A 23,310-nucleotide genomic window follows, 5' to 3' on the forward strand; every position below is an offset into this window, starting at 1 on the left:
GGAATCCCAGCAAGAAAGCCTGCTCTGTGTGGAGTCCATCACAGGTGGGAGTGCAAGTGTTATGTTCACACCTGCTCTCACTCCGGGCCCACCACCAACTACGGCTCCATCCTTAGGGAACAGAGCCTTTGCATCTACTGGAGAAGGTTGTGTGTTTGTGTGTGTGTGTGTGTGTGTGTGTGTGTGTGGTGTTAGCACATCATTTGGGGCCCAAAGAGGCTTCCTTCTTGCAGCCCCTACAAAATAAAAGTCTTCATAGGTGCCTGGGCAACTGAGGTTGCTAGGTGATGTCATGCCCTTGTGGGAGATCTGTATTCCTTAGACTAACTGCAGCCTTTGAATACTAACTTTGATGTGCTGTGTTAACCATCTGGAGACGTTTTACAGTTGTTGTGAAAAGGTTGACTGAGGTCTCTAATGCAACACGAGGAGTTGATGGAAGCTTAATAGAGTTTACCAGTTGTGCTGATTTGTGAATGACAGCCCCACAATAACCCTTGGCCCAGGAGATGGAGGCTGTGTGTACTGTTTGAATGAAGGTGGCGAGGAGTGGAATGGGAGTCGTGCATTTTGTAACAATTTGGAAAACACTTGAATCGCCTACATCACCCCTAGTTGGGAAACTTTGCGCGGCTGCTCACATGCATGTCATTGACTTGCCCACAATTTTATTCACCGTGTAGAACGCTCTTCTGATTTAGGAGTTTTGCACATCGGACCCCATTTCTCAATAAGAGGGATGGTATATTTCAGTATACCACATGTGTGATTTGGTTTTAGACCTAGGCCAAGCCTAAGCTTCTAGAGAATCAGCCTATATACGCCCCGGGTCTGGGACCAGAGTCTGGGTAGTAAGGCAGTTAGGACACTGAAAGGGATGAATCAGTGAGCTTTTCTCTTTACCTTCATTTGGAGAAATAATGGGATAGGCTTGTTTGTATGTTTCTTCATATCATCTGGCATAGTGAAAAAACACCGGTCATACTCCTTCCTTATCTGTTCCCATATTTATGTCCCTATATTTAAAACCCAACACATATATGCAAATATGTAAATATGCATAGATAAAAATACAAGAGAGGCGGAGGAAGAAAGCAGTCAGAGTGATGAAAATGAGAATGCTGTTTAGGTAACCTGGAGGCAATGGAGAAGCTGGTGAGCAGGTAGAAGAGGAAGTGAGTGAGTAAAGATGATAAGGATGGAGGTGTTGGTTAACAACCACCAGATGCTGGTGTTTTTGATAAAATACAACATGTCTTCGTAGAACAGGATCTCATGAGCAGACTCAAATGGCAAGAATGCAGAGCTAGGAATCCAGAGATCACAGTGGATCCATTCAGATCCTTTCATCAACTGTGTGTAGCCCAGTTATGTGCCAAGAATGGGGCTGGTCCCCAGGGGTGCAGAGATCAAAGACAGGGCTGGCCCTTGAGAGGCTTAAAGGTTTAGGAAGGGTGCTGGGCAGCCTTTTAGAAACAAAGGTGTGTGGTGAAGTTTCCTTGTGTTACCCAACATTCGATTCTGCTTTGATTGTGCTGAAGAGTTAGTACAAGGAAGTAGTCCAAGGTCAGAAAGGATGCTAGATGTCCTACAGCTCATCAAAGCTGTTTCTACCATGATTGATTGAACTGTTACATTTTACCAAAGAGTAAGTGAAGCCCTATTTGACCACCATCCAATTCTCTGACATCTTGAAAAACCATCTGCTTTTCTGAGGTCACATCCCAATGCCACCTCTGAGAACACCCACTGGTCTGGGAAGGAGAAACACAAAACACTCCATGATTTTCAAGGGAGGTGTTACGGGGTTCTGCACAGATTAATTTTCTTTCCGAGCTACAGCTTAAGATAGGAGACATCTGTAAATTGCCCCATTGTTTGTTTTTTGTATGTTTAATTTATGTGGTTTTTTTCTCTGTGGTCACTGAGATGGCGCCAACTTTAGCTCAACAAATTCCTAAAGGCAGATACAACAAATGCTTTCCAAATGTTTCCATTGTACCATTAAAAAAAAAAAAAAAAAAAAACCATTTATTTCCCAGCCTGTTGAGGGACGTTTGTCCATCAAGCTTTTATGAAGGTTGCCTCCTCAATGAAAAATTAACGTGTGGAAGGGCATGCAAGTGATCTCCTGTGTGGGTTCACCAGGAATGATAAACTTGGCTTTGGAAGGTTGGAATTTACAGTCCTACCGCATCTCCTCCAAACTTCTGGATAGACGTTCTTGTCTGACAGTGTGGTTGGGGTCATTGGTGAGATCACAAAATGTGTTATCTCAAGCAGATCCTAGGATGTGTTTTCCTGGCTGCCTTGGATTCACAGATTGCATATTTCAGCATATCTCTGGTTGGAATGTTTGCAGCCCTGGGGTTTATCACATCCCCATGCTGAGTAGGCCTGGTGGGAGCTTCTGCCCACGTGGGGGTGACTTCAAGGGCATCAACTCTTACGGGCTCTCTTTCCCGGAATCAGCTTACAGGGTCTGAAATTCCACCAGGAAGGAAGACAGGGTACACTTCCCTCCAAAAGCCACTGTTTAAAGTCATCTGGGAGGAACCTCACATTTTTTTCTTATACTTGGTAAAGAAACACAACCCTGAAGGCAGCAGGTGGAGTGTAAGTCAGACCTCGTGGTGGGGAATAAAAGGATGGGGGTGGGGAAGGGGTAGATGACGGTGAGCCTGGGGTGGGGTTGCTTAGAACAACAGGGAGCCCAGCCCGCCTCAGGGAAGCCCAGGTAGGGCTGCCACACCCATCTCTCCATTCCTGCTTTTTCTCTTTTTTCTCTCATCTCTCTGCTCCGCTACCTTCATATTCTTCCTCCTTTGGATCCTTCCCTCAGTCCCTCAAAAGGGATGCCTGCAGCAAAAGTGAAAGAAAAATCCACTCGAGGCGGGGCAGGAGGGATGCTATTTTAGAAGAGTAACACTATAAATGGATAGTTGAGCTCGAAAAAGCCGTTCCTTAAAGACTGTGTGGGAGTTCAAGTCCAAGGAAAACACATGAGCTCGACTGTGCAGAGGAAGTGAATGCAAATACCGTGCTCGCCTGACGTGTTTCCTTCTTTCTTCTTCCTCGCATCCTCTCTGCGCCTCCATCTTAGAGGAGAAATATGAAAGAGAGACAGAATGAGAACCAGAGAGCAGAGGAGAGTCAGGGAGACAGAAAAAGGAGCCCGATGAAGAGAAAGGCATAGGAGAGGAGTTACATACCTTAGGACGGGTGACCCTCATGTTACAGGGCATACCTAGCGAATCGGTGTGCTGACTTCAGCAGGGCCGCAGGGCTCATCTCCCAAAACCAGGTCGAGCCTCTTGTCCTGAGAAACGATCTCGAGTTCCAATGTGTATTTCATCAGCAGGGTGATGAAATCTGAGGGAATAAGCTGACTGCCTGGAAATGTAAATACATCCAGGCTGGTCCTGCCTCGTCTCCACGGGGCTCTAACAAGCCTCCTTCATCCCAGAGGCCAATTAGCCAACTTCTTAACACTGCTTTTCTGCAAATTCCCGACAGACAGCCTGGGTTTGGGCAGAGGCAGGATAACCAAAGCAAGCCTGGCTGCTGGGATCAGGAGGGAGAGCTCAGTGAAAAAAGCAAGCAAGCTAACTTCTCCCTGAGCCCTCTGGGTGATCTCAGGACAGATGTTCACTGGCTTCCTGAAGAGTGAAGAGCTTGGGAGTGGAGTTCGGAGAGTGATAACAGCGTGGAAGATTACAGTGGGGTCTCAGTGTTCCGGAGAGGCTGACCTGGGAAGAGCTGATGCGCATTCGTCCAGTTTGCATCAGCGGACTCACCTGCTGCTGCCGCCGCAGCTCTCAGTGACCCGCTCCCGGAGCCCAGGATTGGGGCCTGAATGTCGGGCAGGACAGTGGTACATCCTGGAGCTGCTCAGCCAGCTTCCAAGAGCCCATGTGTGTATTCCTTCCTAACTCGCGTTCAGAAACATTGTGTTGGTAGCTTGAAATTTCATGGTGGGACTATTTACCCCACAGACGATCAGCGAGTGCTACAAATTAAGACTCACCCCGCCCCCCCACCCCCAGAGCCATTTGCTATTTACCGTCCTGCCAGTGGGCAGGAGGCAAGTGTGATGAAAACCTAGCATGTATTTTAAATGTATAGATCATTACCTATTTTTAATGGTTTTAGAGCCCAGTCTCGTTTTCTGTGAGTGTATGTTTACGTGGGTCCCCTCCTCCGCCCTGCAACTTGATTCCCAATAAAGCATTCACCACCCTTTAGACATGAAGTCAAATGAGAACACAGTTCCATTTTCAAGGTTTGTTTAAGAATGCTGCAACTGGTTGAAGGAAGTCACGTCGACTCTGCTGCAGTTTGGTGTCTGTTGATAGCCAAACAGCCTGGAAAATTACCTTGGCTTCAGCTCACCCACTGTGCCCGGGGTGATGCTGACAAGCTGGCTGCTTCCAAAGGTCTATTGTGTGGGACTCGGTGGCGCAGTGGCGAGGGAGAGGCAGGTCTGTGATTTAGCCATCTCTTGCTCTGCTTACCTTGCTTAATAAGAACACTGCCAGACAGTGTTCTTGTGTGACTTTTCTATCAACACTTGGGTCATTTCTTCTCTCCCATCCCACGGGGGCAGATGATAGAGTGTAGACAATCACCAGGTTTAGAAAGAGCTTCCAACAAACCACATGGTAATTGCGAGAAATATGAGGATGTCTGAAATCTCCTTAGCGTGAAATGCCGAGATTTCCCTTGCTTTTAAATTGTGTCTCTTAAAATATGGAGACACGTGGGTGTTGCGACAGTGTGTCTTTAAGTGGTATCTTGGGACGTAGGACAAGGTAGATAGAGAGGAATCTAACTCATTAATATTCTAGATTCAAAGAATGTCCACATTCAATCTCTGTGAGCTTATAAATGAAGAAACTGGGGATCCAGCGTCTGTGACTTCCCTGAGATCAGCACGCAGAACGGGACCCCAGATTCCCAGGCAGCACGGAGCCGCAGCTGCACCTGCCACCCCCCTCCTCATCCTCCCACCGTCTGTGGGACCCCGACTGTGGCGGAGGCTGTGCTAGACATTATCCGTGCATCTCACTCCATCTGGGTGGCGTTGAACACCTGCTGGGACAGGTACGGCTGAGCACCAGGGGGATGCTGAGAACAGGGAGACGGCGCCCTTGGACTTGTGGGCGTGGTGTGTGAATGTTCACTGCAGGGATGGACCTCCCTGTACCATTACAGCTTCTTCTTTCTGTCCCTGAGAATAAACAGCAAGGATCTGTACTTAGAGTAGAAAAAGTAAAAGAAATCAGTCTTCCACTTGAAGCCCTGCTGCACTGTTGGAGGCATCATGGTATAAGAGGAAGGAAATGGACTTTGTAGCAGAACAGCCCTGAGTTCTCGGATCCAGGCTCCCCATCTGTTAGCTGTGTAATGTTGGGCCATTCACTTAACCTGTCTAGGCTTCGGTCTTCTCCTCTGTCAAATGGGTCACAGGAGCCCTCCGTGGGGGAGGCAGGTGGCTATGAGATTCAGCTGCTCAACCCCTGAGTGTTCCAGGGCAGGGCCAGGTCCCAGAGATGACGTTTGTGAAGAATCTGGCCCAGAGCGAACCACGTGGCTACGGGTGTGAGCACTGGGTCCAGGACGGGGCCTCGTTCCTATGGCACTTCTTCTTTTCTACCTGATGTTTCAAACAAGAATGAAGAGATCCCTGATCTGGAATAGGAATGCTGATCCTTTGTCGTTTTCTCAGTTTCGCTAATACTGTAAAGATGAATCGCCACAGCCTGGGCCGGGAGAATCTGCTTAGAGGAATTTGTGAGCGCTGGGTGTGAGCGTGTGTGCTGTGGGCAGAGCCCTGGGCTGCCTCTCAGGCACCATCAGCCTCGTGGTTACAAGGCACCCGCTCGCCTGCTGCCCAAGTCAGCCAGGTGCCCTGAGCCGTTCGGCGCGAAGTGCAGGTTCTGAGGCCCCGGGACCCACTTTTGAGTGATACTAGGCCTACGATGATATGGCCAGATTTCCTGTTTACCATGTGGTTCTCATCCAGAAGGACTTCCCTCTCCTCACCAGAAACAGGACTGGACCTCACAAGTAACCAGAACCCTGGTGATACTTGTCGGTCCAGCCTCTCCGATTGTGCCCTGATTCTGTTACACTGACAGATAAGCCACGTGGGTGTAGACTAAGGGACTCCACTCCATTTTGACATACTAGCCTCCAGAGCTTAAACCTCCTCTGAATGAAACCAGTTAGCCACTTTGGTTTCAAAAAGTATTCCTTGAAATAGGCCCCAGGGGCACATGCTCATGTCAAGTCCAAGGAAAAGAAAAAAAGACAAATGCAGACAGCAATTTCTTTCTAGCTCCTTGATTTTCTTATAGCCCTTGTTGTAATGATGTTATTTGGCAAAACACAGCTTACTGTCCTCAGAGTTATTCATAACTCTTCTCTTAAGTCCATAGGGATGGCTGAACGCTTGAAGAAATATCAGGCTTGTTGACTGTACCCCAAGGAGAGTAAAAGTCTTGATAAAAGGAATAGTCTATCTTGCTCTCCGTTTCTCCAGCTCATGCTCCTATCAGATGGTGATGCGTCCAGGGATGACGAGGAGTGCACTGGAGAAACACCAGGCTCGGCTCGTAAAGCTCCCAGCGACAGTCGTCCAGCAGGAGGGTGGGACGTAGGGCTGCTCACCCATCCGGCAGCCCTGCGGCTGCTTTTCTGGGCTGTCACGTGGCGTAATTAACAGCTCCCTGGCGCTTGCATTTTCTGCCTTGTATCATGTTAGCAGTAGTTTTGGTGATTCCCGTTTGTAGACTGCCTGCTGCGTACTGGGCGCTTCTCGGGTCGTTCTGCTTGGTCTTCACCATCACTGCACAGAGCAGATAGAACGTCTCTTTCACCAAAGAGGAAGGATGGAGTGACTGGGGCAGGAGCAGAGACGGCAGGAGTGTGGAGGGCAAACCCACTCCGTGGGTGGCAGCATTGCCTTCTGAGTGGCCTGATTGGTTTGGACCGGAACTTTAGCAGAGTCCAGGGCCCCACCCTGAGGGGGCTGGCGAGAGGGCAGCACCTCCTCGGAAGTCCAGGACCCCAGGCTCAAGGAGGCAGCACTGGCCTCCCCAGTAGGGGTGGAGCATCTGACAAGCCTCCAGCTTCAGTGAGGACTGGCTCAGGAGCCAGGAGGGCCTGTGCCTACAGGTTCAAGCTCCCCACCCCACCTGGTGGGATTGGGACCAGCCCACCTTGGCAGGAAGGTGGGGAAGCCCCTTGATGACTTGCCAGCTTGGCCCCAGTCATCTGCCTATAGGGTGGAATGGACCTTAAAAATCAGTCAGTCCAACCCCTTCCTTTCCAAATGAATAAACTGAGACCTGGCCAGATAAAATGACTTACCGCAAATCCTGGAGGTGTTTTAGGGGCAAGGATAGACAAAAATGCCTGGTTTTCTGGTTCCTTTTTATCTACTTTCCCCACTCGGCCACCCTCTGCCTCTGCTTTTATCCTAACATTACAGCTGGGGCACAGCACAGCGAGGTGATTAGAACCCAAATCATCCACATCTCGTGCCTCTTGGACTCAAGGGTCCCCTTCCCACTGGACCCCATGGCCTCCCTCTTAGGGGCTGACCCAGGCATTTCCATTGAAAAAATTTTAAAAATACATTTTTTAAACCGAATAGTTTAAGAAACAATATTCGCCTTGGGAGATAAAACATAAATGAAAGGAGGGCTGCTGTCAGGCAGTGGAGAGCATTTATTGGAACCTGCTGGGTCTAAAACTAAGTATGAGACACTCTGAAATTGCAGAGAAGACCTGACCTCGCTCTAGGTAGCTTAGACTCAAGCTGTTCAGCTTGATTCTCTTCTTTCTCTTTGTCCTCCAGTTTGAGTCATCGCTTAAATATTGTTATCAATTTCTAAGACCAAGAAACTTACAGCTACTAATTATTTAACCAGCCAGAAGTTGAGTGTTGGGGCAGCTTTCCTGTGCTCATGCGCACTGGCCACCTGGAGAGCAAATGAGGTCCCCAGGTGGTACCCCAGGTGTCCCTTTGGGTCCCCTCAGCGTCCTCAGGAGAGCGAGCTGTGGTGACAGACCCTTGTGGGTGATTTGAATTTCTCTCGATAGTTTAAAGTAGAGGAAACAAAAGAGCTTATAGGAAAACGGATTTCTACATTTTCTTCTATATTTCCTGCATGTGGGAGTCTATTTGTAAGGAGTGCCTAAGCCATAAAGACCCACATTGAAGGGTCAGAAGGATCTATAACTTCGGTGGAAAAGGTATCTGCATTTGTGCAGGGGTTATGAATGCCCACATTCAGGGAAGAGCTGTTGAATCACCAGGTGCCTTTTTCTTTTAAAGTGAAGCCTGGGTTGTAAGGAAGGGGGTAAAAATCAATGAGCAAGTGCAGAGATATTAAGAATAAATCGCCATCTTTTACATATAAGAGGAGCATTTGTCCCTGGGACTCTGCTGCTTTGAAAGGAAGACGAATTCAGCCAGGAATCGTTGGAAACAAGTGGAAAGTTTGCTTTTATCAGGCTCAGCGGGGGCCTGAGAGCCCTGCTAAATGTTCCTGTAGAGGTTTGAAATTCATCAATATAACAGAATAAAGGTAAGAGGCAGGTAGCTCCTTATACCACGGACCAGAAAGCTTTCTGAGCTAGAAGACTGCCGTCCAGGGCTGGTTTTCCTTTTTAACTGCCATTCTGAAGCTACTGGAGAAGTAATTCATCTTGTTTTAGGATTTAAAGCTAATTCAGAATTTCTAAAGGCTTTTTTTCCCCCCAGGACCTTGAAGTCTCATTTTAGGAAGGTAGTGTCTGATGCCTCACGCCTCCCCCCACCTTTCTTTTCTCTTACGGTTAACCGGGATCTGCCCTGCGCTTCCAGAATAGATTTCTCGCACCACATCCACTTGGTGAGCAGCATATTCACCTGTGGGAGCAGAGCTACTGCTGTGGCTTGGACAGGGGACGTTCAGGCGGATGTGCTTAGCAAAGCAAGAACAAGACTGCTGAACCAATCAACTGACCCTGATCGAGACCTTCCATTTGTTACATCGAGGTGCCATCCCGGGTCAGATGAACCAAGGATGTCAAGCTCGGCATTACGGACAGTGGTGGCCAGTTGTGACTTCCTGCCCTTTATCATTATATCCATTTTGATTGCAGGGCATAGCTGCTTTTAGAAAAACATGATGTTTACTTGTATATGGATTTTCAGGGTAGGGTCATACTTCCTCAAGTGCTCAAGCGACAAACTTGAAGAGAAATGGGTGAAATAGGAGTTTCTGCAGAGCTGCGTCACATTGCTTAATGTGATAAACAGCCAAGCAGCAGGGTGACACGAGAATGCTTGTAAAAATCAGGAACTTCAGGCCGGATCTTGGAGTTTAGATGGGACTGGTATTGTTTGCAATTCATCAGTTAGCCCAGGTGGATTATTAACTAGAGCAGAGATCCCCCACGTGGATATGTATCAGAATCGTCTGAGGAACATTTTAAAATTAGAATCCCAGGGCTCTGCTGCAGAGGTACCGAATCAGTAGCTTCAGGGTTGCAGCAAGGAAATCTTTTTCACAAGCCGTCTGGGTGATTCGTAAGCAGGTAATTGGATACTATTCGGGGCCTGAACTCCCGTATCCCATGCGTTTTTGGAACCATTCGACTCATGTGAACCATTAAAGTTGTGTGAACCTCAGAAAAGAATAATCAAAAAGGACCTTCAGTTAATTCAGCACATCTTTTAGGGCGTCCTGGGTGCTGAGCACTCTGCTGAGCCTTGAGTCCTTACGGAGTTCAGTCACTTCAACAGATGTTACTGTGTTCATTACATTGTAACACAGTGGTGCTGTGATGGAGGTACAAGCTAGTTGCTATGGAAACGGGAGAGGACCTGACCTTCATACCTCCATACCTCCAAATCCCTTTCTGTTTTGACTTCCATGGCCTTAGAGGATCCCAGGGCCAGATGTCGACAGTTAAGAGCAGGAGATAGCCCTGGATCCGTCCTCCCTTGGTCCTGCTGGATTTCCCATGGAAAAAGAGAATCCAGAAGTGTCACATTTGAAGACTGTAAGGGAATAATACCCTGCATTCCGTGCAGTCTGGTGTGTGCCAGCCCTCTGTGCAGATGGGCTGGGTCTCATGGAGGGTCCCAGTGGTGGCCTGTGAGTCCTGAGCACACAGCTGGGGGGAGGTGGCTGCTCACTCAGCCATGGGTGTGAAGCTGGTGTCACAGCTGGTAGTTTCTGGAAGGCTGTGGGGGGCAGCAGAATCAGCATGTGGGGTGGTTCTTCCTGGGGCTCTTTGGAGACCATCAGTCCCACTGCACTAACATGTCATCTCCCTAGTTCCACCTCTTTTCTCTACCCTAAAGGCTCTTTCCTTCTCAACTGCAGGTCTCAGCTCTCTTCCTTGACCCATTCTTACCTCTGTAGCTCTGCCTGCGGCCCATGGTCTCTGTGGGATTCCCCGTCTTGAGATGTACAGCAAGGCCTTTTGCTGAGAGAAGCAGGGATGAGTCAGACTTTGTTTTGAGTCTAGCAGACTTTGTGTGGAGAAACTGGACCCTGTCGCCTTGACTTCAGCCTTGGTCTCTCTGAGTCCTTCTCTCTTACGATGTTACAAAAGGGTCTTGGTCCGAGACAAGGGCCAACAGGAGATTTGAGCCCATTGTGGTCATGTAATAGCTTTGCTCCAAGGGCTCAGGGAAGAAGGTCATGATAGAGGACAAGAAGTCTTTGATGTGAGAGGTTTTGTTTTCATTTTTGTTTTTTTTTGTTTTGTTTTGTTTTCAGCTTTAGAAACTACTTAGAGGTTTTGGGGGGAAAGTCAAGATGCTACCATCACCTCTCCTCCTGGGAAGCAGGCATATAATGCGCGGATCGGAGGCTTTGGAGACTGACATCGTGCAGACTGGGGATCTTGTTGTGTGTTTGTGTTGTTGTGTTTGTTTGTGTGAATATTCTGTAGGCCATTCAAAAGGTGGCATCTTCCCCAAACAGATTCAGTGAGCGATGCTTCATGACATGTAAATTTATGTGTAGACCTCATAGCAAAAAAAAAGAGGAAGAGAGAGTCATCGCTTAGACCTCCAGAGAGCAGGGTGAAATCTGGACACGGATTCATTGCCTCCAGGGGAGTTTAGGGACCACTGCTGGGACTGCAGGCTCTTTTTTCTCTGGCTGTTTATTCTGGCCATTCTGGCCCTTTAAGAGCCTTGGTTGTTGGGTTGTCACTGTTTAATAGCCTTCTATAAGATACTGGCATCGTTAAAGGCCAAATAGTGATGCTGACAGCTGGGACTTGTTTATAGAAGTAAAGGCAGCTGGCCTTGTTACAGAGTGAGGTTTAATGCTAGAATGGGGGCTATATATTATATGTATATTTGCCTTTTCTTTTTGGCCAAAATTTGTTGCTGTTGTTGCATTAGTGTAGGGCTTGTCTGTCTGATGGAAATATTCAGAGAGTCAACCCTGAGAACTGGGTGGGGTGGGGAGAGAGGGGTGGGGTGGGGAACAAAGGCAGGGACCCCATCAGACAAAAGACAGGCCTGCTGGGGAGATCCCAGCCCATGTGAGTTGAGTGGCCCGTTCTGTCACCACCCGCACTTCAAAGAGACCTGCTGAGTTACCCCCAGGACAGGACGACGTATCATCCTGGTAGTGGATGGAGGGTCTGCTGCTTCTCAGGCAGCCGCAGCGGCAGCCCTGACCGTCTGCATCGTGAAGGCCCTGTGGCTTGGAGTTTGTTTGGGGAGTTTCCAGTCGTGGGGGGTGTAAGAAAAAACTGAAACTTACATGCAATGAACACAGAACAACATCCTCCATCGCATGTGAGCGCCCCTCATTTAAATACGTTCAGATCACCACTCGCCTTCGGGCTTCTCAGTTTTGTAACTGTCAGTCCAGTTTGGAATAGAAACCAGGGCTTGCAAATCCCAAGTTTAGCCACTGTTGAGGCCGATTCTATTTTTGAAGAAGGAAAATTCGGTGGCCAGTGACTAGAGTTCTTTTTAAGGAATCCAGTTCTGCCTGGTCACGGTGACTTGACATCATCTTAAAAGTTTCAAAGTTAGTTCCCAGAGTGGAATTTGCTATCTGGGGAGACCAGGTGAGGAAGGAGAGAGTGAGTGAGTGAGTGAGTGTGTGAGTGTGTGTGTGTGTGTGTGTGTGTGTGTGTGTGTGTGTGTGTGTGTGTTTTCTCCCCTGTGTCCCACCCAAGTCCTTTAGTTAGACTAGATGCTGGAGCCACCAGGCAGAATCACAATGGACACTAAACTCCCAACGCCAGGTTTGGTCTCCTGAAATGGACAGGAAGTTTCAAATTTCCCTACAGAGACTTCGTCTCTTGGCAGGTATTTCCTTCCTATTGAGATAAGGTTCCGGGAATAATGGTTTAGCTACTTGGTTTTCAAGTCACTCATAGAACTAGAGTCTGTCACCTTGAAGGGGAAGTTAAGAAGCATTGCCTCTGTGACATCCTTCCAATAAGATTCCGCCACCACCAGCGGAGTTTGGTGTGTGTTTGTTTCTCACGGGTGAGCCTCGTATCTGCCTCTGACCTTTGAAGGGTCTCCTTGCGATCCCACTCATTCTAGTCCTTAAACATCAAAGCCCATTACGCCGTGGCGCCAGTGGGGAGGACTCTCTTTAATGTCTCTGTCTTTGATTTCTCAGACTGGGATTCAAAAGCTCCCCTGTCTGTTGGATAAAGCGAAGTGAGTTTGTCAAGGACAGTTGGGTTTGGATTGGGGGAGGGAAGGAATCTAAGGGAATAATGAAAGAGATAAGTGATGGTTGCTTAAATAAAAACGCTACTACAGAAACAAAACCCAAGCAAAACACCGTGAGGGATATCATAAGCATCTGATGCCATATTTAATGTTTATGACTTACTGGCAGTTCTTCAGGGTTGTAGCATTATTCTGGGCAAGAAAGGACCATAATCAGCACACGTGGAAGGCCTCAGCTGCCAAGATGAGTGAGAATATTGTGCGTTTGGTTATTTTCTCCCAACCTCCCTACGCCTCCCCAGCGGATCTTTTTCCCCAGCCCTCCCAGCAAGCTCTACCCACATCTTTGGCTCATTATAAGTCGAAAAGACTTATGTAGAGCTACTGGCTGTTATTAGGCATACACGTCGTAAGGTAGAAGCACCAAGAATGAGAATTGGCATGTCAATGACCAGCCTAGGGGGGCTCTTCTGGGTCCCTGAAATCACTCTGTGTGAAGACAGAAGGGGGTCCCGCAAATGGTGCTAAAGGACCTTCAGCTGAGCATCAGAGAGTGATGACACGGGTAACTCTACAGATGGATGGATCATGAGGTTGGCAGAGGCAGCACCACAGACTCAGAATGAGGATGTACCTCAGGGGTGCGGGGACCACCACACAGCCACCGTCTGCCACTGCCCCTTCTCCCCTCCCCTCTCCAGCACCCCACCTGGGCTGGGACTGCTCTCAGTTCTAGGTTTCTGATAAGCCGTAGTGATAGATGTGGCAGTTCAGCTCTTACCCTAATGAGTGGTACCAGCTACAGCCTTCTTATTTGTTCACTAATTCAAGAAAGCAATACAGTTATGTCCCAGATAATGGGTACAGTATTTAAGTGACTGAGGTTTCTTCTGTTCTGTCCCCTTCAAAATTTTATATAATGTGGTCCTGTGTATCATCAACAGGTCAGTCACTGTCTGACGCAGGGGAACAGTGGCTGAGGGAGTAGGGGATGGACTCTGCACCTTGTAGAAGGGAGTGTGACCTCTGTTGAAATCTCTTTACCATGATGCTCTACAGATGGCTCTTAAAGAGACTGAGTGCTTTGAGAGATCACTGGTTGAGTAGCTCCGTGAATAATCTAGCAAGGATACACTTCCTGCAGAGGAGCAAAGAGCCGATCACAACTTGAGCTTTAGCAAAGAATAATTCTAATACTCACATTTTAATAAGGAATGATATAGCTTATCCAGAGTCCAAATTGGGGGATCAAGAGTGACCCATAGATGGGAAAGTCCAGCTCACAGCCTGGTCCCTCTTGGTGGCCACCGCCGATGCTGAGCTCTGGGGGCTGCAGGCAGACATCGAGGCGGGGCCCAGTGGTGGTGAGGAGGGTGCTAGGAGGGTTCTGCTCAGGGACGAAGGCGGGGCTACAGCAGGGAGAGGAGCATGGCCGGGTGGGCTCAGGATTCAAGGAACCTCAGTTTCCAGCCCCTGTTCAGAATCAGCACATCCCCAGGTCCGACTCAGTATATCCCCAAGCAGGTAGTGTTTTTCTCTATGTGCTTGTCTCCCAGTTCATCCAGCACAGGATCAACCCTTTTGTCATAAAAGTTGACTTTAATTGAAGCCAACTTTAAGTAATACATACTTAGATCAAGGGCTGTGGACCTAGATCTGCCTGGCATTCATATCTTGGCCTTACCTCTTATTAGCTTTGTAACCTTGGGCCTTTAGTTAAACTTTTGGTTCTTAAGTTTCTTCATCTGTCAAATAGGATAATAACTGCCTATCTGGTGGGATTGTTAAGAGGATTTCATGAATTCAGTGAAGTGCTTAGTACAGTGACTGGCATGAATTAATCACCATATATATAAACAATGTATCTTTGTTCGAGAATGTGCATTTTTCACTTGACAGAAACTGAATTCGACAATTCTTTGCACTGGTTTTCTTCTGTAAGGAGATTATAAACCTTTGTCTCTTCAATAGCCCAGATGTGCTTAGAGCTATGATCACGTAAGGACATTCTGGAAAGATACAAGCAGGATCTGAAATTCTCGAGATGAAGTTACAGGCCAGCATTCTCTAAATTTCTATTTTCTGGGTGTAGAGAATGCAACATCTGCAAACAACAGCTGGACAAATATTGGAAGATAAAATTACAGCTTCTTGCCATGTTGGCAAAAGCTGTTGGACGGGAGAGGAACCATCCGCCTTGCATTAGCACCTTTTCATAGCCGGAAGAAGAGAAGTTGGATGAGTCCTCTTGCCAAGGCAAGATTTCAGGAGAGCAGACTCAAAGGAAACATCCTCAGGGGCATCCTGGAGGCTATCAAATCGTGCGCTGCAATTTACTAAGAAGGCCTGCGTTCTCAGGGCAGGTTGATAGATTTTACGTTGTTTCTCTGGAGAAGCTTAGCTGAGTTCCAGCCATCTATGCATGTCCTTGCCGTACATTTCAATAATTCAACTTCAGGTAAAGCGCTGGCCAGTCATCAAAGTGCTGGCTGGTTGTCAGAGTGCCGCGCGGCAAAGGGAAAGCAGGCAGGACAGTCTGAAGAGGAAGCAGGGAACCGGAGCTTCTGTTAAAAAGTGGGCTGGTGTTGGGGGGACCAGACATTTTCCCGGGCTTCGGACAGGTTGGGTGGGGCACCTGCTGTGTGCTCAGCTTTCCTAGCTGCACTTAATAGACCGAGTCTCTCCAAGGGATGACTCCTGTTCTTTGGGGACAGATGTGAGACCAGGGCAAACTGGGAGAGAGGAAACAGTTGGCGAAACAGCTACTGAGGATGCACAAAGGAAATGAGACCCAGAAGCACGAAGAGGACTTAGGTCAGAAGTCAGCGTGTGGGACCAGTCCCGTGGCTCCTGAACTTCGCTGCAGGGACCCTAGACCTCTGCTCCTGGTGTTTCTCATCGGTAAAGTGAAGGTGTCAGGTCTCCCCAGCTCTAACCGTCTTCGTTACTAAATGGCTCTATGACCCTGGTGACGAGTCAGTCCGATGTGGTAGACGACTGAGAAGTCAGGGTATGCGTCAAACACATTCACCACCTCTTGGCACACACTCGTGCTCTCAGCTGGTTGCCCCCCTGGGTGAGGGGCTATGGACTGTAAGAGACTATCCTCATGCTCACTTCTGAAGGATTGCACTCCTGGCCTGGAATCTGGCCCTTTTGAGGCTCTGTGAGGCTATTTCTGATTTTACTGCTTTGGGGAAAAAAAAACCAACTAAATTCTTCAATACATCTCCTTTGTTTATGATCTTCTATTTTTTTTAACCGAAATATAGTCAGTTACAATGTGTCAATTTCTGAAGTACAGCATAACGTTTCAGTATGATCGTCTATTAAAACAAGCAAACACATGCTCCTTTTGTCAGAGTTAGGCTGGCGTCTCTCCTGTGTCTGATCTCTGGCTGTGGAGTGCAGTTTGTTTGGGTCCTGCTCCTGATTCGTATCCCTTTGAGTCATTTCTTCTGACTCCCTGCTCAAGATGATCTAAAGTGCTCCTAGGAGGAGGCATGTACTTTCCTGGGGGTGGAAGTTGGCGATAGGAGTGAGGGTCTGGGGAATAGCATGCATCTATCACTTCTGAGCGGATGATTAAACCAGCTTCTTCTAGATCTTCTCGCCCTGTAATCAGAAGCACGAGGACACTGTGATGTGACATTAGTCAAGTTTTCTAGCTTCTAGGTGGTTCATGAGGACTGTAACCATGGTTTGAAACTACTGACTTCTTTCTATAAAACTAATTCATCTGATAAGTTAAACCTAATGAAATGCTCATTTGACCCAAGGAGCTCAGGAGGCCAAGAGAGCTGAAGCCATTATGCGCCTTGGCTCTGTGTTCTGATTTGAAGCCAGCCCCCTGGAACAGAGCCAGGACCCAGTTCTTCCCAATTCCCAGCGGCTCAGATAATCTGTTATGCTAACGACTAGATTCAACCTCTCCAAAACCTATTAAAGGATATATGGGCGTATATTTTTATCTAAGTGTATGTATGACTGTATCCACTGAGAGCCCAGATAACGTGTGTGTACATACGAATAGAATAATTCATCTTGTCAGATTGCTGTTGTTGCAAGAAGCAGCTGGACATAGGTGATTTTATCTTATTTGGGGAGAGAAAAATGAATGAACAATTAAGGATGACAAAGGAGCCTCACCCATTCTTGACATGCGAGTCTTACCATCCGGCCTCAGCTACTGTGGAAAGCAGCTGGGTAGAAGAAAAACCAGGTAGACTGAACATTAACCCAAAAGTTAGATGTCAATTTAAAGGAACTATAAATACGTATTTGTACGGATGTTGGCCTCCTGTTCTGTACAGTGGCATCATCCTAGCGGACCATGTTTTATCTCATTGTCATTGCCAGCATTATTGGGGAGTTTGTTTGTTTAGGGTGTGTGTGTGTGTGTGTGTGTGTGTTCAAAGTACTATCACATAGGTTACTATCATTAAAAAAACAACCAACATAGCCTGACCTTATGTTTGGAACTTTACATACATCACTTTCCTAAGTCATCTCAACAGCCCTGTGAGATTGAGCCGGTTGTTATGTTCCTTTAGAAACGCAGAGAACAGGCTCTGAGATTCTCCTGAGATCTCAGAGTTACTAAGTGTCCAAGCTGGAGTTTTTGAACCCGGGCCTCTCTGCCTCCAGAGTCTGCCTTCTTAAACATGACTCTCTCCTGACTGTGCAATTCTCATGACAGTCCAACCACACGAATTGAGTTTTATTATCATCCCCATTTTACAGGTGGGAAACCTGAGGCCTGGGTGAAGTGACTTGTCTAGAGTTGCCTCCATGATTGTTTTTTGGCTTTCATTGAACTCAGTCATCTTTTATACCAATAAAGATCTGATGGGGCAAGTTAAATATCTTAAAAAAAATGTAGAAAGTGGCATCAGGCCACCTGGCCACCAAATGAATCATTCAGGAAGGTCACTTCATTTTAAACCATAAAGGGAAATATTGCTTCTCTCAAAAGTAGTAACCGAAATAACTTCTTTGGGAAGGATTGTTGACAGCGGTTTATTAAGAATAATAAGCCACAGTAAGTATAACGTGTATTATTATGTGCCAGAGACTCTTCTCGGTGCTTTACATGTATTAATGCATTTAATCTTTCCAACAGCCCAATGATAAGCGTTCTGTTTTACCCCATTTTACAAATGAGGAAACAGGCACCCAGAGGTTAATGACTTGGCCAAAATTACACTGCTAGGAAGTGGTACAGCTGAGGACTGGCCCGGAGTCCTCAGGCTTCACCACTCTACAGGACTGCCATGTCAGTCTTGGTTTCGCATTCAGTTTAGGTCAGCTTCTCAGTGAAGTTGCCCTTTATTTTCCCTCGACTACTTTGCTAATGATGAGAGCAGGACGTCTGGCAGGTGGGGATGCCTCGGTTATTACGCCCCTGGTTCCGACATCTGGATTTCTCACGGGTACATCAGACGAAAGAGACTTTAGCATCCTTGGAAAAATAAAAGACAAGTCTCCACTGAAGTGGTTAAGGATAGTGATACTGAAGGCTCATTTCTAGAACAACTAACAAAATAAATGTAGAACTAGAATTTGATGCCTTTTTCAGAAATCCCTAGCCCTTATGAAATAGGTTCTAAAAATCCCCGTATCTAATGCATAGTCACTGATCAGATTAATCCTCTGTAGTTCACCCATCTCTTTTTTTTATTACTGAGTTATAGTCAGTTTACAACGTTGTGTCAAATTCCATGTAGAGCACAACTTTTCAGTTATACGTGAACATACATATATTCATTGTCGCATTCTTTTTCGCTGTGGGCCACCACAAGATCTTGTATATATTTCCCTGTGCTATACAGTATAATCTTGTTTATCTATTCTGCATATGCCTGTCAGTATCTGCAAACACCCATTTCTTAAGTTGGTGACCAGGACATGGTCCTCGGGCGTGCCTACCTTGGCCCTGGGCCTATAGCACATCTGTAGTCTGTCTTCCTCAGGAGCTGGTGTCTTTATAACCATTTAACAAGAGGGTATTGTCAGTTAGCCGTGGGAGAGACCTGGACTCACTTTCTGCTTTCAGCTCCTACCTCCTCAAGCACAGTAGAATCTGAAAAGAACAGTAAAATTAAATTGCTACAAGACATTGCTGGCTCAGGTGAAACCTGTGAACTCCGTTTTGAAATCAGGATAGTTTTTCTCTGTGGCTTTGTCTTACTAAGACTCCCACCTCTCTGATAGATGCCTTAGCCTCTCCTATGAACTGAAGCTTTAATTCCCCTTTCTTTAGCAGCTAAGGCTTTATAGCTTGCTTCTAGCATGGACTTGGGAGTTAACAAAACTCCTACCGTGACCTGAAGCTATTTTGCTAAACAAGTTGGCATGTCTTTCAGCACATGGCATCCATTAAAAAAAAAAAAAAAAAAAAAAGACATTTAAGCAGAAAACACATTTTAAAACATATCCATCTCCCACAGGGTTATTTTACTTTTTAAATGAGATGAGGAGAGGGGACTCACTCTGTTCTCAAAAGAACATTTCTCTGTCTGTTCACAAGGGAGAGAAGAGTGTGGGAGAGAGATGGCTGGGGCTTTGGATGCCGTTTGACCTGGGCCTGAATCTTGACCCCGTTACTACCATTGCTTGTGGCTCTGAGCCTCCACTTCCCCGTCTGTAAAATGGGAATTGTAATGCTCTGATTATCTGTGAACAGAGAGGCCAGTCATGGTTAACCAGAGTAGAAATGATGGCAGCAACTTGACAGTAAGATGCTTGTACACTCTTGCTCTTTCTAGTCCATAATTTGGAAAGAGAGCAAATGATAACTCGCAGGAAATAACGAGTCTATTAGGAGGTCAACAGAAGGGGTGGGGTGGTTGTGGAGTGTAGCGGGAAGAGCTGGACGGAGACTCTGAATTAGATGGCTTTTAGTCTAGACTTCACTACTCATTAGCTAAGTTACCCTGGTCAAGTTATGTCTTCTCCTTGAGCTTTAATTTCCTCTTCTGTAGAATGGAGACAAAAGTACCAGCCATTTTACATCTCAGAGCTGCCGTGAGCCTCAGATGAAATAACAGAGTGTGTTTTCTAAACCAGAAAGTGTGAACTGGCCGCCCGAGGCCTTGGGGATCAGCCGTTGTTGGAAGACACAGAAAGCCCTTCCCCTGGGTCCCCAGCAGGTCCAAAAGGCCATGTTGATAAGTGTGTGTCTTTGGATGCATCTGAGATGATGCAGATGAACACACAGAGCTGATGCAGAGCGCGCTTCTGCAAAGGGAGAGATGGGGTACTTTTTCTGGGAGGAAGGTATTCACAGTTGCTTTCAGAGTCTGAGTTACGCCCGGTTAGGAAATTTCAGTTACCCTTGCACCCGGAGAAAGGTGAAAGCTGAGGCAGGAGTTTGTACTGGGGGCAGTGGAAGGACTAATACAGTAAGAGAGGAAGGGGCCCTAAGAAGCGGAGGGAAGGAGTTTGGAGTTAGGCACAGGATTTCCACGTACCATTTTTAAGCCTAATAATACACGGTTTCGCCTTTGGGGAAAATAATCAGCCATTGTGCTCCAGTGGAAAACATCCAAGCGTCGCTTTTTCAGAGAGTCTGGGGTTCCTCTGGCCCTGTTTTGACTGGTGTCTTGAAGGCGAAATCACTGTCTTTTCCATGTGTGCAAAAGGTCAGGCGTCTAAATGGATATCTCTTCTTGAAAAACCGTCTGTGATGAAAAATGTGTGCACGGGATCTGGGGAAGCTGGGAATTCCTTTGTAATTCTCATTTCTCTCCACGGCCCCCAGAGGAGGATACTGGGCTACTGGCCACATCTGGGTATGAAAACACTTCAGCCTTGCCGTGTTCTCCTGCCCCTTGAGAGTCATGTTCTGTTTGAAAAGAGCTGGAGAAAATGAAGGCTGTTTTTTCACTTGGGATAAGAAAATCCTTCTCTAAGCAGTAAGGGCAGTAACACGATCCATGTGTTTGAAGCTGGCTGCTAATACACAGCAAACGGCCAGTGAACTTTCCAGGCAGAAATACGCTTCTCCTTCTCCAAAGAACATCCCAGTCGACTCCAGAAAGGACCATCACTCAGGTGATGGGCGGCATCGGCACGGCTGCTGGGCTTCACAGGCCCGCTGTTCCCTGGAACAGGAGACACAGACAGGGATCGAAAAGGTCCCGGCTGGCCTTCAGATGGGTGGCACTGGGCTGTCCCCTCTCTGTAAGGCTCCATGCTCCCCCAAATGCTCCTCTGTTCTGTTCGGGGCTGTGCATCTGAGGGCTGCCCCTCACGGTGGCCGGGTTGTTAGCTAGACTGAGTTGGAAACATTTCATCCTCTACTCACAGAGGCAGCATTCCATAATGGGGAGAACACTTACCTGGGAGTCAGGTGGCCTGGGCTCTGGGGCCACCCTTGTCCTCACGGCAAGTGACTTTATCTCTCTTTTCTCATCCAGAAAATGAGGAGGCGGGACATGGTGATGATTGGGACCCGCTTCTGCTCCGTCAGTTTAGAACTGAGTGATCTCTGACTCCATCCAGAGGGGAGTGATGGGAGAAACATGCCACGGCCGGGCACACCTGCCCTGTGGTTGCCAGGGCCCTGACCCCAGCATTATATTCCATTGCAGCTCTGTGAGTTGCAGGCAGAGTTCAGGAAAGGCAGGGGAAGATCTTTCACTACTCTTGGGAAGAATTGCGTACTGGGCCCGAAATGAGTAATCAGCAGCAAAGTTAGAGAGAGAGAGAGACACAGGCTGCCCCTCAATGATGTAATATTTCTTCCAAACCAGCCTTTGGAAATTCCTGGGTTCCCGCTTCTTTTCCTCACGATGGAACACTCAGCATCCTCTCCTGGCTGGTTCCAGGTTCCTCACCCTTACCCTCGCTCCTCACCTATTCATTTCCTACCCCTCCACACCTTTCCCTTTCTCCGCAGCCTCTGCTGGGTTTTTCCATGGTCTGCTCTGTCTGTAGGATGATTCGGAAGGCTGGGCCCCCAATAGCTGAGTTGCCCTCACACCCCTCTTCCCCCGCCCCAAGCAGGCCCTTTGATCCTTCTGCTCCCCTGAGCACAAGCCTGGTTGCTTCATCAAAGGAGCGCAGGCCGAGACCCGCAGCAGCTCAGCCCGCAGGCCGGTCGCCATGGCAACGAGCGTTCCCTCCGTTCTACTGTGAAGAGAAAATGGCTGTTAGGAGCAAGGGCTCGCTGAGTCTCTATCACCTGGCCTGTTTTGTCCAGGCCCCTTTTTCGTATGGGCTTTGAGAAGCTACCTGCCTTGAACCAAAGGTCCATTAGCCTTTAGCTGGCAGATTTCCTTTACCTAAGAGGAGGAGAGGCAGAAGGAAGCTGAATCCAAATAAATAATAGCGTATTTTTCCTTAACGCTCAAGCTGTATTTTTATGAGGAATGATTATCTGCTCTGAGCAGATAAAGGAGGAACTCTGTGAATACAGGGATCTGTGAAATCCGGTGCAGTGTATTTTGTCTTATCGGTGGAGGGGATTGACGGAGCACAGGCACAGGAAAACACAGATGCAGTGCAGCAGCCAAGGGGTGCCGGGAATTCCACCAGGCATGGTCTCCGGCATCTCGGAAGAGCTGACTGACTCCTTGGAGTGCTGGTGTTGGATGCAGTCTCCTCTTGGGCAAAGAAGTATGTTGGTCCTACAGTCAGGAGGTCACACAAGCATTTGTTTGGTACCCCCTGCTTTGGAATCAGTTTGGATCTTCACGATGAAGCCTTCCCCAGAGTGATTCAGCTCGGTGGTGCGGGGAGTTGTCAGGAAACCGTATGCAGAGTTAGGGGGTTGCTGGTCTCCCTCTTAACACGCTTCAGGTTGATCATCCGAATGGAACGGGATGGGCTGCTATTTCTGTGAATCCCAGAAATGTTGCTGTTTGGAGCAGAACCATAAGTCTTTTCAAGGGGTCAGAAAAATTTAGGGCAGAGGTCACTTTAGGTCTCCCGGGGAGCTCACCTTACCTGATGGAGGACAGCGGTTCCCCAGGGAAGGGCCTGGACCTTGTCCACTCCTGGCTTTGGCATGAGGAACTGGGATGGTGACAAGTTCTCAAAACCCAAACAACTTCCTCTCTTCGCTCTTTCTTGAAGTGAGCGAGGGGTAGGGACCCCGTTTTTGAATGAAAACTCTGATTTCCCCACTCAAAACTTCAAATGTGTTTAAACTGGCCTTTCTCTTTCTCAGTTTCTCTGCAGGTGGATATTGTTCCCAGCCAAGGAGAAATCAGCGTTGGAGAGTCCAAATTCTTCTTATGCCAAGGCAAGTGCCCACGTCCCACTGTATTGCCGGAACGCCACCCAGCAGGGCAGAAGCCAGGGGCTGTTTGTACCGGGCTGATCACACCGCGGTGCCTGGGATTCTGGGCATGGCTTTGCAGCTGGGTTGGCGGGGTGACCCCACTGAGAACCAGGGAAGTGCTCAGGCCCTCTCCCTTCCCCTTGCAAAGGCTGCCCCAGCACGAAGAAATGTGCCTTGAGGACTTCTGCTTGACAGTGAAGAGATCTAGAGATTCTCTCAGGAAAGTCAGCACAACCCCCAGAATAGCGAGTCCTCCCCCCAGCCAGACCCCCTGCTCTGCATAAATCCAGAGTTCTGTAAA

The 23,310-nt window shown here is 47.8% G+C and overlaps 1 protein-coding gene across 16 annotated transcripts in view; it reads left to right on the forward strand.

Annotated features, from left to right (window-relative positions):
* Positions 1–23,310, forward strand: part of NCAM1 (neural cell adhesion molecule 1) — a 297,104-nt gene that overhangs the window by 207,332 nt on the left and 66,462 nt on the right. For all 16 annotated transcript variants that reach the window (XM_074357199.1, XM_074357205.1, XM_074357200.1 and 13 more), the window contains exon 2: positions 22,896–22,970. In XM_074357199.1, coding sequence (XP_074213300.1) covers positions 22,896–22,970 — 75 coding nt within the window. The remainder of the gene's footprint in view (positions 1–22,895; positions 22,971–23,310) is intronic.

The sequence above is a fragment of the Camelus bactrianus genome, chromosome 33, assembly GCF_048773025.1.
Source record: "Camelus bactrianus isolate YW-2024 breed Bactrian camel chromosome 33, ASM4877302v1, whole genome shotgun sequence".
Classification (NCBI taxonomy): domain Eukaryota; kingdom Metazoa; phylum Chordata; class Mammalia; order Artiodactyla; family Camelidae; genus Camelus; species Camelus bactrianus.